Below are 15,172 nucleotides of genomic sequence, written 5' to 3'. Positions count from 1 at the left end.
GGTTATTATACTGTGTTGCAAAATCATTAGGCTGCATTTTTATACTACTACATTAGCAGGGCTGCTAAAATTTAAACTGATGAAAGCAAAAAGGCACTACTCAGTTGGACAGACTTCATAAATCCTATTATTCCTACAGGACATTTCACTTTTGTTAAAAATGTCTTAAGTTTCACAAATTACAATGCATAACCCCAGTCAAGTGCTTTAACTGAATTAGAAAAAATGGTATGTCATATCTATAGTGAAATCTTATGAAACAGTTGAACAGATACAGAACAAAAGCCTCTAGCAATGTGCTTAGTGCACAAAGTATAGCTGTATGCACATAACCATATGTCCTGTAAATTTCTAGAAAAATAACCAATGTCATTATACACAAAGACTTCCCCCAAAATACTGTCTTGTGATCTTGTTGGCAACCGCTGAATTGGGAATTTTAAGGATTTTTTTTTTGTTTTAAGTTCTATGATGAGGGACAAATGTTGCCTGATGATTAAGAGTAAATTCTTTACAAATGTTAACAATTTTTAATCTCCCTGATAAATTCTATTTATGTTTTAGTAGTTATGTCATAGTGTTTTATCTAACATTTGTAACAGGAATAGCTGGTAAGGCTAACTTCACCTTTCCTAAAGTGATATCTTATATCTACTAGAAAATAATCTTAATTTTTCTTCCTTGTTAGCTATTTTCTTTGAGTAAGAGTAGTAATATCACAAATTATGTAACAGAAATTTGTCCTGAGGTAGAAGCTACGGCTTTCCTTATCTGTCCATGTCCTTCCTTCAGTAAGTTCATTAGACTGTAAAAGCAATGTATAAGAATCATTCTAATCAACAAGAATAATATTTTTTCTCAACAATCACAAGAATACTAAGTGTTTAGCTGTATGCAGAGGTCACATTTTATAATATGCAATATAACAAATTGGCCTAAATAATCTGAAGAGTAGAAAGCTTTCATTCATGTTTACCATAGCGAAGTCATTTTTTTCAAGATTTAAACAATCTATTATCATTATAATTCATATATTAAAATATAAACTTACAAATTTAAAATATATAATTGCTAGAGTTCCATCAATTATAACTGCAAAACTAATTTAATAGTGAAAAAGGAAACACATATAAGTAGAGCTTATGAATATAAATACCTACTGGTACATCTTTCTTTTCTTTCCTCGCAAGGTTTGTGCCTCTGTGGTCATTCTGTTGTTGATATAATGAACCGTCTCGTTCACCATTTAACTGGAAGGAGCTCACTCCATTTCCTTCAGTAAGATATATTTAAATATATTAGAAAAGGATTAATTTTTATGAAAATTTTCATTCAGGAAATTATCAAGTAGGAAACAAAAAATATTATCTCTGAGACAGTTTCAGCCTTCATTTGGGATTACCCTATCAGAATATTTACTACTGTAAAAAGTCTTTTATATATATGTTCTTCTACTTTTATCTCTATTTCTTTCACATATGCAAATTAAAATTCAGGCTGTATCTAAGTACATATATTTGTGTTAAAAAGAAAATACTGAATACATAACTACTTTCAGGAAAGGGGCAATTTATAGTCTGTTATCCAAGAAACATTAGTTGCTCTTTTCTTAATTGCTTCTTTTGCATAACACACAAGACACTTTACAGTATTAAAACAGTACCTTCTAGTATTACTTTGGAGGCAAATACCTAGCAAATACTGACAATCATTTTTCTAAAAATGGTTAAATGAAATAAAATAAAGGAGTCAAGCAAGGTATCCTCTTCTTTTTCTAAAACAGAAGTAGCCTAGGACCAAACACATTTTCCTTGTTCAGAGTTTAATTTCTTTTGTTGCCACACTCTAGATATATAACGAATTGGGTACAAACGATTCTCCAAAAGAGGGAAGGCTAGATATGAAATGAGAAAGAGAAGGCAAAATATCCCAGACTGGGTCATAGGTAATCCTGTCATAAAAACACTTCAAACTATGAGGCAAAAAGCAGAAAACATCTCTAGAGCCATTGCCTTCCTTCTCCCTTCCACAAAGGAATTTCAAATAATCTCTTAAAAGGAGTCCCTCCATTTTTTTCACACATTATGAAAACCTGGCAACGTTCTTATTTCACCTTCCCTTCCCCCATTACCTAAAGCAACAGGCTTCTGTGGAGGTAACCTGGGAGGTGGTGGCCTAGGTGGAACTTGGGAGGGCTTTGCTGGGCTCTCTGACGTGGGACATCTCTTGATTGTTCCTTGATTATCATCCTCAGTAGAATGAGTTTCCTGTGGTATGAATATGGACTTAGGCTGAAATAATACAGAAAAGGAGACCAATGATTAAACATGAAATTATTCGTGTTTCATTAAACATGAAAAATACTGAATATCTGCCCTGAAGTAAATATTATCATATATCAGAGGCTTGCAAACTGTGTTTACTAGTTGAGTTTCAACTCTTATTGGATTATTCAGCTATCTGGTTCAGGTAATCTTAATATATATCCTAAAAATGTACACCTAAAATATTTTCTCAGGAAAAAAAAAAGACCTGTTTCTATTAATTCCTCACAAGCCTACCCACTTAGACTTGCCAAATAAAAATATTCTGGTCTTTACGATCCCCAATTTAAATGAGTCTCCTTTTATTTTAAACATTCAGGCTAATCAAAGTTCAGCTCCTTACAAGGCTAATCTAAACTGTCTCTTTAAGGTGACTCATTATCTTTTATGTTAATGCTTAATCTTTCAGACAGGGGGCAGAAGAAGATGCCAATTAAAATTTTATCAAATGAGAGAATACTAATTCAGCAATATGGGATACCTGGGGAACTCTGTGCAGACAATGGAAAAACCTTCAGTCAGCTGAAGGTTTGGAGAATTTATAAATTCTTATAATGTGTCCCTTATTAGGAAGACTGCTCAGCACTTATCTCTTTGAAATTCAGATATCTGTATTTCTGCTAACGTAAAACTGAACAAGCAAGAACAGTCCTATTTACCTGTGTGAATCGTGATTTTCTTAAAAGTAAAATAAAAACAAAATATAGTAATACATTGGATATCTAGACTGGTCAGACTCCAATTCTCATTTATAAATCAATTTATAATTGATTTCAAACCTTACAACTCATTTTATAAACAGTTCATTTTATAATTAGAATTTGCTATGCATATGAACTTAATCAGTTACTAGTAGATTATAGATTTTGAAGAAAAAAATCTTATTAAAAGTATGAGTTTTCTAACCCAAGTGAAATACTAATCCATTAATTTAATCATTTTCATGTACAAATTTCTGGAACTTATTATTTAGAATAAACACCAAATGACAAGTTGGATGATTTAAAAAAGACAAACAAAAACAATCACAATTGTCTACTTATATCATGGTTAGTAACTTCTTCATGACTTTTCTTTGTGGATCCCAAGTTTAAATAAGCCACAGAGTAAGTATTAATACAGTATTAAAGTGGCAGACACACATACACAATTCAAACCGAGAAACAAATCTGCTTACCTTTGGTGGCAAAGGAGGTGGAACTTTTGCTTTCATGGTTGAACTATAAAAACATAAACACTTAGAATCAGAACTCGTCATTTTACAAACAAATCATTACTAAAATATGATTATATTTTTAAAGATATGGAAGAAAATTTTGTATAAACAAGTTTCTTTTTCTAAGGTTATGAGCGATTTTCAAAATACTTTGTGAAATGTTCAAGTTATGCTAAATGAAGTATTATTCCAAAAGTAACTGAGTAGATATGCTTTCCTTTTTTTTTTTTTGCGGTACGCAGGCCTCTCACTGTTGTGGCCTCTCCCATTGCAGAGCACAGGCTCTGGACGCACAGGCTCAGCGGCCATGGCTCACGGGCCCAGCTGCTCCGTGGCATGTGGGATCTTCCCGGACCGGGGCACGAACCCGTGTCCCCTGCATCCGCAGGTGGACTCTCAACCACTGTGCCACCAGGGAAGCCCTAGATATGCTTTCTTGTTTTCAAATATTATTTTAGTAATTAAAACTGGAAAAGATAGCCACAATTCCAATTTATATCAATTGAAAGGTAAATAATAGAAAAACACAAGCAACAGTTGGTTTAAGGAAAAATAGCAAAATGATATAAAAATATATTACAATGTAAGCTTCATTTTTACTACTGTTAGATATGGAATATCTCTGATGAAGCTCATCAAAAGCTATATACGTACTCTATGAAATTACTGGCAGAATTTATTTGGTTGAAGCTAAGATTCATTACAACTCAGAACTGGAGTTTTAGAAGTACTAAAAATTAAAAGATTATGGAGCATATACTCTCAGATGAGGAGACTGAGGCCCAGAGAGGTTAAGTGACCTGATTCAAGGTCACAGAGTGGTGAGGTAGAAAGGAAAATCAATGCCCCAGCTGCTTCTCAGGTGTTTCTGTCACTCTACCATGAAACTGCATCTTTCTTTAAAAACAAACAAAAAACAAACAACAAAACCCCCAAAACTAAAAGGACTAAATATTAATAATTACGTAAGTGAAAATATTCTCCCCTCAAAAATACATTTATATCCAAATTATTTATTTGAAACATATCAGATGAAATTTAATCAACTATATAGTAAGACTCTTTGTAGCTGTAGTAATAATTACAGCTATTACTGACTAATTTATAACATTAAACTACAGGATATGTTTACTGTCTTTGTAAATTTTTTTCAAAGTTCTTTTTTTTATCAACTCGCGCTATGGACTGAATTGTGTCTACTCAAAATTTGTAGGTTGAAACCCTAACCTCCAATGTGCTTGTATTTGGACACAGGGCTTCTAGGACGTAACTGAGGTTAAATGAGATCATATGGGTGGGGAGCTAATCCAACAGAATTGGTGGCTTTATAGGAAGAGGAAGAGATCTCGATCTCGATCTCTGTCTCTCTGTGCACAGACTGAGAAAAGGCCATGTGAAGACACAGCAAGAAGCCAGCTGTCTACAAGCCAGGATGAGGGCCCTCACCAGGAACTAAATCTGCGGGCACCTTATCTTGGACATCCCAGCCTCCAGAACTGTGACAAATCTCTGTTGTTCAAGCCACTCAGTCCATGATATTTTGTTATGGCAGCCTGAGCTAAGACATATTTTGGTACTAAGAAGTGGGGTGCTATTGTAATAAATACATAAAAATGTGGAAGCAGTTATGGAACTGGGTAATAGGTAAAGGCTGGAAGAGTTTGGGGGTACATGCTAGAAGTATAGACGTTAAGAGCAAGAGGTCAATGAGAAAAGAGGAGAGCCGGTGAGAAAGCTTCCATCTTCTTAGAGAATACACAAATAGTCATTAACAGAATGTCCTTTAATGGACATTAAAGGCCATTCTGGTGAGGTCTCAAGATGGAAATGATGAACGAGTTATTGGAAACTGGAGGAAAGGTAATCATTGTTATAAAGTGGCAGAGAACTTGGATGAATTGTGTTCATGTTCTAGTGTTTTGTGGAAGGAAAATCTGCCAGGGATGAAATCGGATAGTTAGCTGAGGAGATTTCTAAGCAAAGTGCTGAAGGAGAGGCTTGGTTCTTTCTGACTGCTTACAGTGAAATGTGATTGTATTTGGAGATAGTGCTTCTGGGAGGTAATTAAGGTTAACTGAGGTCATAAGAATGAGGTCCTAATCAGATAGGACTGGTGGCCTTATAAAAAGAGGGAGAGAGATTTCTCTCTTTGCATGCACACACTGAGCAAAGTCCATCTGAGGACATACTGAGAAGGCAGCCACCTGCAAGCCTGGAAGAGAGCTCTCACCAGGAACTAAACTGTCCAGCAGCCCAGCCTCTAGACCATGAGAAATAAATACCAGTCTATGGTATTTTGTTAAGGATGCCCGAACCGACTAATACAATTAGAACAGAGAAAAGGAAAGAAACTGTGGTACAACCCATGATACTATATTATTAATGATATTAAAATTACTTCAATATTAAGCTGCCAGATTTACTAAATCAGGTCAAATGACACTTTTTCTTTTACCAAAAATGGAAACAGAACTTACTGTTTAGATTCATCATCATCCCCTTCATCATCTTCTAAATGTGCCACGTGCCCTCTAAGGATAAAGAAGGATAACTCCGCTGTTACCAAATGGACTTTACCACCAGAACAGCTTAAGAAGAAACTTTAGAAAATGCAGGAAGGGCTACTGTAGGACAGAATTTTATTTCTATGTCTTTACAGGATTCAGGATATTAAAACAACAACAACAACACAATCTTAGGCTACATGATAGAGAAGGGGGTAAAGAGACTTTACTCATCTGTAACAAAGTATTTCAAGTTTAATTAAAAATTAAAGTTACCGCTGATGTAATTCTTCTTCAACAGACTTCAGAAGACTCCTTAGGAGAAAAATAAAAATTAAAAATAATGTGAATAAAGCAAAGAAATACTAAGTACAATTTTTCATCACTTTAACCTTATCTATAAATTTAAAACACTTTTTTACTATTCACTAAAAACCTGCTGTAACGACCATCGCTATACCGTAAAACATCAGGTTATATTTAATGAGGTATCTATTTTCTGTTGCTAATGTCTTTATACATGTATTTTAAATGAACAAAATAAATCCAAGTGTTTATTGAAAAATACCAATTCAGACAAAGGACAACCCACCATGAAATGTCACAACTGGGACTGACAAAACAATAATTGCAGGGTCACAGTCAGGGGTTTCCAGGATTTAAATTTTACCTGGAATATTTTACCTGACACCTGAAATTATATTTTCTTTTTCTTAATGTAAGAAAGGTGACACACTTTAAAAAAACATCATGCTCTCAGGCAATCCTACAAAATGAAACTCAACGTGTTGGATCTCTGCAAAAGCATGCATGCATGTGATGTGAATACATGAATGTAGTAGCACTTTGCTTTCACAAAAGACACTCACTTACCTGAAGTATCTGTTCTCCAGTGGTGTACTGGCAAACACATTTACACTTTTGGGAGACTAAGCCTGTATCAGACCAGGTGCGAGGATTTTATCATTAGGAGCAATTTATAAAACTTTGATATTCAGGAGTGTAAGAGAGAACTCACAGCATTCCTGAAGTTCCCTTACTTCTTTTCACTGCAAGTTCATGCAACATACCTCCTATATTATACTCTTCAAGCATCAGAAACTCAATAGCCTTCTTAAAGCTAACGAGACAGAAATACGGTTACTGACAGATTACTGTGGTAAAAGTGATTCAGCAGAAAATTTACTCTCCTCAAAAGTTGTAAGGTAGTACCTTCTAATCATTTGCCCTTCCTATATATAGTGGAAAAAACTGCCCTCAGAATTATCAAAGCATAAAACCAGAGAAACTGAAAGGTATGGTTAGCTGGTATAAATAATTAATAGAATAGACTTTAGCCATCAAATGTTTTAATTAGGATAGTTTAATAACAATTTAAGTATTAAAAAGTGACAAAGTTTTAAATCTGGACTTGTAAATGACATAGGAAAACCATAAACTAATTGCAAATCCTATTTTGCAGATAAAAAAATTAAGGTACTTCAGTCAAATGTATTACCTATTCACAAAGCTCTTCAAGGACTAGCTCTAAGATAGGACTTCTACCTAGAGGCAGTATAGCAAAATGATGACAGGTTGTGAAGCAAAGACAGCCTGAATCTGAATCCTGCCTCTGCCACTGTAAGCTATGTGGCCTTCGATAAGTTACTCTGATTTTCCTAAGCAAAATGGGAATTACAATAGTACCTATGTCAAAATGTTTATCTGCAGATACAATTAATTATTTCTTTGAATAGTATTTCAGAGCACAGTAAGTACTCAATTAGTGTTTTCTTTATTATTATCAACTAAGCAACATTTCTCAATTCTCAAAGCACGGTCTGGGGATCCTGGGGGTCCTTTAGGCTCCGGTAAGAGGTCTGCAAGGTAAAAAAACTATTTTCATAATCTAAAGCACTTTTTTTTTTACTCTTAATTCACTCTTTTTCTTTCTTTTTTCACTCTTACTATTTCATTGAGAATGAAACTCTGGAGTTTTCTGGAGACTATGAGATGTATGATATCATAATAGATTAGTAACAGATATGAGAATCCAGCTGTCTTCTATTAAGCCAGACGTTAAGGAGATCTGCAAAGAATATGAAACAATGCCACCTTTCTTACTAATATTATTTTGTTTCAGGAAAAAAACAGCTATTCTTCATAAAAAATGTTATTTGTGGTCCTCAACAAAATGTTTGCTGTATTATACTGACATACATAAAGCTGCTTCTAAGTCTCATGAGAGGAACAAAGTGGTGTTGCAAAGAGGGTACCATTAAGAGGTGGCATTTGAATTGGTTCTTTTTTTTTTTTTAAAGACTTTTTTTGATGTGGACCATTTTTAAAGTCTTCATTGAATTTGTTACAATACTGCTTCTGTTTTCTGTTTTGGTTTTTTGGCAACGAGGCATGTGAGACCTTAGCTCCTGACCAGGGATCGAACCCACACGCCCTGCATTGGAAGGTGAAGTCTTAACCACTGGATCACCAGGGAAGTCCCTGAATTGCTTCTTAAAGATGAGGAATTTTTTAATACACACAAAATTTTTTTTATGATAACATGGAATGAGTATATTACTATTTGAAATAAATAAATATTTTGAAAAGTTTTCAGTTTAAATTTCCAGTACTATAAATATTGATATTTATAAGTGATATAAACAAAAGCTCATTGGAATCCTTAATAATTTTTAAGACCATAAAGGGATCCTGAGACTAAAAATTTCGGAAGCACTGCTTTAAATTATTTTACCAAATTAAATGTAATATCTCTGAACTGTACAGTGGGCTTTCACATCATCTTAGAAGATGTGAAAACAAACTTTTTCTTAAGCATGTGACAATATTTTTTGAGCCATTTCTTTTTCCAATAGAGAATATTAGCATTTGAAAATAATTAAGAGGGGAATTTAAATGTAGTTTATTTTCAGTTTACCATATTTAATTGGACTTATATGGCATTCCACTTTTTAAAACATTATCTTACTGGGAGTATATGTTCTGTAAGAATAAGAGAACATGAAAAAGCAGATATCCTAAGGCTAGGGACTCATACGTATATTTTTTAATTCATTTGCTTGTAAATTTCCTACTATGTGTTATTTTGTTAATAAAGTTACAGAATTCATGAAGTCTTAATGAAAAGTAGAAAATATGATTTGCTTTTCAGCCTTTATAAAAGAGAAAATGAAATATGGCTAATTTGCATAAAGGTTCATTTATACCGTATCTTGAGAGCATTGGAGAAAAATGTGATACTGATTTAATCACCAATACTGGATGTGACATAATAAATAATGTCACTATTCACTGGTCTACTTGGATTCCTCTATTATGGAATTCTGAGAAAGTAACGAATAAAACAAAACAAAAATGATGCCCTCATATTGAACTACTAAGTCAACTGAAAATGACCAGAAAATCTGGATGAAGAGGTTAAAAATGGAAAAACATGCAAACATAGATCATAGATTTAACTGATAAAGTGAAGAAACTGATAGGGAGAGAAGTCAAAAACCACCACCAAAGTATTTGGCATCTTTGAATTAGCTGCTGGTTACTAGAACCATTCAAAATTGCCTAACTGACTCAAAACAATCTGTAAGTACTGCCCTGATTAGATTTGAGAACAAACCAAAAAACCTCCCTATTTCTTTAAAACCAAAAAGCAATTTTATTCTCTCATATTCACTTGCTCTTACAATCAACATTTACTGAGTAAACACTACAAATAAGGGCAACTAATGTGTATTAAACCCTAAATGTGCTAAATGCTTTACAATGATTATTCCATTTCACCCTTAGCATACTATGAGGCAGGTACTATTATAATCCCCATTTATTAGAGAAAATTGAGGTAAATTTCTCCAAGTTACACAGTTTATAGCAAGAGACAGTTCTGACTCTGGATCTGGCATTTACTACTAATATACTTAATTATGCCAGGAATTTCTTTTCATTATTATTTAAGTCTTTAGAAGAGAATTTATTTTTAGAACTTTTGCTCTACATTAAAAACAAAATCAGAAATAATTTAGAGTTTTCTTTTAAAAATAGTATTTTGTTGGTTTAAATAGTCAGAAAAGTTGACCCCAATAATAACAATTCAAAAGAAAACAACCCAGTAAGTCAAAACACATACGTATTCTGTTAAAAAAACAAACAAACTTAGTTCCTGCGTGGTCTGGAATAGGCAGAAACCCATAAATGGAAATCTGTCTGCCTGATCACCTATGGAGAAAGCAGGAAATCCTGTGAGTTTTAAAACACTGCCTAGTCACAAGAATAAAGCAGACATAGCAGTACAGTAAGAGAAGTGCTACATCCATGCTCATGTCACATGTATGTATATACCTGTACACGAAACACAGCCAAAGGGCAAACTTTGGGGCAACCTACCTTGCCAGTGATTCGTTATATAGAATAAAGTTCCTTAAGCAGGGATCCAATTAATCAAAAAATGAAGGTTGGGGAAATTATTAACATTTACCTAGCCAAAGTAACTATATAATATGAAAATGTCTAACAATCAAAAAATCAGACAATGGGGACTAAGGAATCTAGAAAAGCATTTAATGATAGGCCATTTTGGGGGTATTTTTGCAAGTATATAATATAAAAATATATTTAAAATAAGCCAAAGTAAATGAAATATTTTTCAAAATTATACAATCTCTTAAAAATACATCAAAATTTGCTAACAAGATCCTTAAAACTAGTGACCTGAAATTTAGACAAAATAACACAAAAACACGTCAGAATTTATTTGCTAACCCATTACGAGACAAACTTTCCTTTGTTGCCCATCAACAAATCAAGACAAACTATAAACAGCAAATGTTACTATTTTGATAAAATTTCATTTTTCAACCAGGGAAATTTTAGACTTATTTTCCATTTTAGGAAATATAAGGTTTAAAACAAAAACAAAAACTTCATGTTATTTAACTGAAGCTCAGCAAAATCAAAACTAATGCATTTCTCTAGCTTGTCATTCAAAGCCGTTTCTGGGTTAAGAAAAGAGTATTTAAACATTTCGTTTATAAAAAAAGAAACATGATTTTGCATTATTATCTCTAAATCTGAGTTGCTTGTCTCTTAGTCACCTGCTTAAGATATTAACATATTTTAATTAAAATATGGGTATATAATATGTCTCAACCCTCTAATGTCACTGAAATTATATTTGGAAATTTTAAGTAGTTCTGATTATTGAAATAATATCTACACAGCTGGGAGATTTTGGCAATTTAAATATTTCCCTATAAATTAGCTTTTATAATGATAGTTCATCCATGAACTCAGGAAATGAGGCTCTACGGGGAAGAGCTGAATCCTGTCCCCATATCTTGCTAATTCAGGCCTACGAACATCTTAAATTGTTACACCTTGTAAGCTGCGTTTTCACCACCGTGCTGCACCACCTAGACAGTGCCTGGTATACTGCAGACCTTAAACAACCGTTGGATTTATTTCTTGCATAAAATAAATAACTTTTAAACCTTTAGACATATTTTAACGGCTATCTACTTTTTAAAAGACTCTTAACAGCTAAAAAGTTAAGACAAAGATTTTTAAAGAGTGTGAATATTTCCATCTGTTTTCATAGGCCAACACATCTGGGAGATGTACCAAAGCAAGTTTTGTAAGTAATAAACAGGTCAACTTTGCAAATAAAAGAAATAGATTGCTGAAACATATACTCATCTTTAGTTGGAATGTACTTACTTTCTCTAACAGGTAAGGTCTACAAAGTAGCTTGATACAAAAAATTTAAGGTGACTCTCCCCATTATGACAATTATTGAGTAGATGATTAGCAAGGTAGTAATAAAGAAAAGTTAAAAGCATATTATAAAATATATCTACCAGACTAGTACAATTTACTACTGTAAATATTTAAAATACAATTAATATATAACATATTTTAAGGCAATTTAAGTATTCTTAAATTTAAATTTAATTTTAAAAGAATTTTACTTACTTGTTTGCACCTAAAAAGTAACTACTTTGGTGTCCTTGTCCATATTCTAGTTGTAGATCCTAATAGTACAGAATAAAATATTCAGCAAAATAGTAGTGTATCACAAATCATGATACACTAACGCATATTGTCTTTAAAAGAGAAACCCCAGACTTCAAATAAATCTGTATTGCTATATGTTCTTAAAAAGAAAGCAAGGTAGGACTTCCAGCAATAAAAGATTTCAGAAGTTTGTAGTCTTAATTTATATATTTTATTATTTAAGTTACCAAAATTTTCCTGGGAACTTGTTTGAACACCATATGCAAGTTTCATTTATGGTTATTGCTACTGTAATTAACATTTGTAAAAATCAGTTTTTGGAATGAAAAAAGCTGAAAAAAGTATTTATGCTCAAGCTATAATGAAGCAAAAATGATTACAGAAGAGAACAAGCAACAAAAATCTTGGTTTGACTTTGTATATAAAATCTGCAATAATTATGTATATATACACATTCACATATTTCTATTACTGCTTCATGCAGGTAATAATTTTTTAAAGGTTAAAAAGAAGGTGGTCTTTCAAAGTGAATTATACATGTGAAATTGCACAAGATTATAAACTAAATTTAAGGACTTTAAATATTTTTTTAAAGAGTTAAGTAGCAAAACTTCAAACGAATATTATTAAGGCAGTTCTTCAACTATTTAAACATTTCCACTGAACACTGCAGGTTGTAGAGTTAAGAACTGAAATTTAAAGGAACTAACAATCTATGTGCTCAACTGAAATGCCTTCTTGAGGAAAAAAAATGATTTCCAACAACCACGGAAAGTACAGTTTCGTTTTCTCCCACTGTATTTCAAGCACCGTTTTAATGATTAAGGGGGAATATTTAACATTTTAAATGAATTTTATTTTCATTAGAATATAGTGTACTTAAAGCGCTATCTAGTTTTACAAGATACTGCCAGATGCACAATGAGGACTTAATGCAAAAGTTACCTTCTTGGAGCAGCCTTCCAAGGCTGTCCAGGAAGATAGGTGTAACCTTCTTCGCGACTCCATGGCATTTAACACATAGTTCTCCTCTAGCGTTTACACTGACTTTTAATTAACTTATTTACAAGTTTATAAAAATAGTAGCCAGGCTATAAGCTCCTCAAACAAAGGAAAATTGTTAAATCCATCTTTTTTCCCTACAGCCTAGGGTCTAGCATCGTACCTGGCACACACTAATTAGGCCCTAAGAAAATGCGTGTTCAAATGCCATTTGTTTATTTTACTATAAACAGATAACTAACACTTCAGCCTCATTAAGATATACATAGATAATTACAGATCAGACTTCTAAGCAATACATCACATTTAAGTGAAAAGTTAAAAGCCAAAAGCCTGGTTTAGACAAGGCTCAAATTTTGTCTTCTTCAATAATTGTGTTCTTCCATGCATAATAATATATGTTCTTACCAGTGACAGAAGAGATAACACATCATAAACAAAAAAGATTAGTGAACTGTCACACTGGTATCACATAAAATTCTAATGAAATTCGGATACCTGTTCTCTTTAATTTGTAATGATAGATCTTAATAGGATGAAATTGCTATTATCATAAGACTGCCACACAATTATTATGCTGCACTATTTAAGTGGTCATGACTTTATATAGGAGACTTTAAACTTTGGTATTTAGTAAAGAAAAGTACTAATCTCAATGAATACCTTTCTGAATTCAACTTCATTTTCTTTAGCTATGCATAACTGGGCCCTTCTACGGGACCAGCAACCTCTTTAGCCAATATAATCTGTTAAGCCTTTAATCAAATGACAGCTTTCAAAAGCGTAATTTGTGCAGAGTGGCCATGGCTTGTGTTATATAAATATAGATATGTCCTAAGAATAGCTAGCTCATCTGCTACATGACAATTACCAGGTTGATGATAATAATTTTTAAAAAATCAACTGATATATTTAGGAAGGTAAGAGAAGAATCTGAAATAACTAATGAAATATTTTAATAGAAAATGGACTGTAAATTCACATACAGAATAACATTCAGGATGGGGAGAAGTTGCTGACAGATCCAGGTCTGATGATTAAATGTGGCATGTGTTAAGCCCTACCAGGAAAGCTAAAATTGAAAGGGTTTCATTCTTTATTAATTCCTTCTCCATAAATCAAGTTATGTTTTAGCATCCATAGGAGAAAAAACAAAACAAAACCCATGTGCTAGGCATGTCATCAAGGAAAAGGATTGCACTAAGTCCTTCTAATAAGTAGTTAATCTCATTTAATTCAACTATTATTTACTAAGCACTTATTATATGGCAGGAATTCAGACAGCAAATCAGACAAGAAAAATGAGAATAAATTAAAAGGAAAGGAAGAAAAGGGAAACTTGGGCAAAGTTTGTAGTCATTTACGTATCTTTAGGGTAGTCTAAGAAAGACTGATCTAAAATGCTTTCCAAAGGGACTTGGACGCTATTCTGTAATAGAAAAATGCTACCAAAGTTATGCTTGGAAAAACACTCAAAATAACCCTATAAAATGATGGTAAAACATGGCCATTCTTTATAAGCTAAATAAGAATACATTTGAACATGCCAGGATAGACATAAAAAATTTAGTAGCATAAATCAGGCATCAACTTATTAATGAATGACAGTGTTTAACTACACAAAGTCAAAGCAGTAACAACATGGATGAAAACATGCAATAGCCCAGTGCAGATTCAAATTGAACACTCAGCAAAAAATTTAAGATGGTCAACCTAAGCCCAATTAAAATATCTTTTGGGGTCAGAAAGTCCTAACTTCAGTGTTTTAATGAATAGAGGAGTACTTCTGAACTCGGATAGAGCCTCTAAGAAGACATGGTCCCAGCAAGAGCTGAAAAAGAACAGAGGATGTGGCGTGGAACACTGGAAAAGAAAAATACATGACCAAGAAAATCTTATTATTGTTTTTTTTAAAACCCATCTGGAGATTACAAAGTCTATCTATACCTGATGAGAAAACAGCAGGAAGTCAAAAGAATTGTTACAGTTGGCTACAAAAACACTTTAACAATATGTTTTAACCAAGAAAAAAGAGAATAGCAGAATGTTTATTTCTCATCAAAAAAATGAGAAAATATGGCACACAAGTAAGGTGTTAGGAGACACCTTTTAATGTGGTA

At 32.9% G+C, this 15,172-nt stretch overlaps 1 protein-coding gene across 2 annotated transcripts in view; it reads right to left on the bottom strand.

Annotated features, from left to right (window-relative positions):
- The window catches only part of MAP4K3 (mitogen-activated protein kinase kinase kinase kinase 3), a 185,496-nt gene that overhangs the window by 27,936 nt on the left and 142,388 nt on the right, over positions 1-15,172 (bottom strand). For both annotated transcript variants that reach the window (XM_029231412.1, XM_029231413.1), the window contains 6 exons: positions 12,009-12,067; positions 6,321-6,359; positions 6,018-6,071; positions 3,502-3,544; positions 2,132-2,291; positions 1,161-1,273 (listed from right to left, as the gene is read on the bottom strand). In XM_029231412.1, the coding sequence (XP_029087245.1) occupies positions 1,161-1,273; positions 2,132-2,291; positions 3,502-3,544; positions 6,018-6,071; positions 6,321-6,359; positions 12,009-12,067 (468 nt within the window). The remainder of the gene's footprint in view (positions 1-1,160; positions 1,274-2,131; positions 2,292-3,501; positions 3,545-6,017; positions 6,072-6,320; positions 6,360-12,008; positions 12,068-15,172) is intronic.

This window comes from Monodon monoceros, unplaced genomic scaffold (assembly GCF_005190385.1).
Source record: "Monodon monoceros isolate NGI ecotype Baffin Bay Population unplaced genomic scaffold, NGI_Narwhal_1 Super_Scaffold_19, whole genome shotgun sequence".
NCBI classification, from domain to species: domain Eukaryota; kingdom Metazoa; phylum Chordata; class Mammalia; order Artiodactyla; family Monodontidae; genus Monodon; species Monodon monoceros.
The sequence above is the reverse complement of the archived record's forward strand: the minus strand, read 5'-3'. Positions and strand labels throughout refer to the sequence as shown.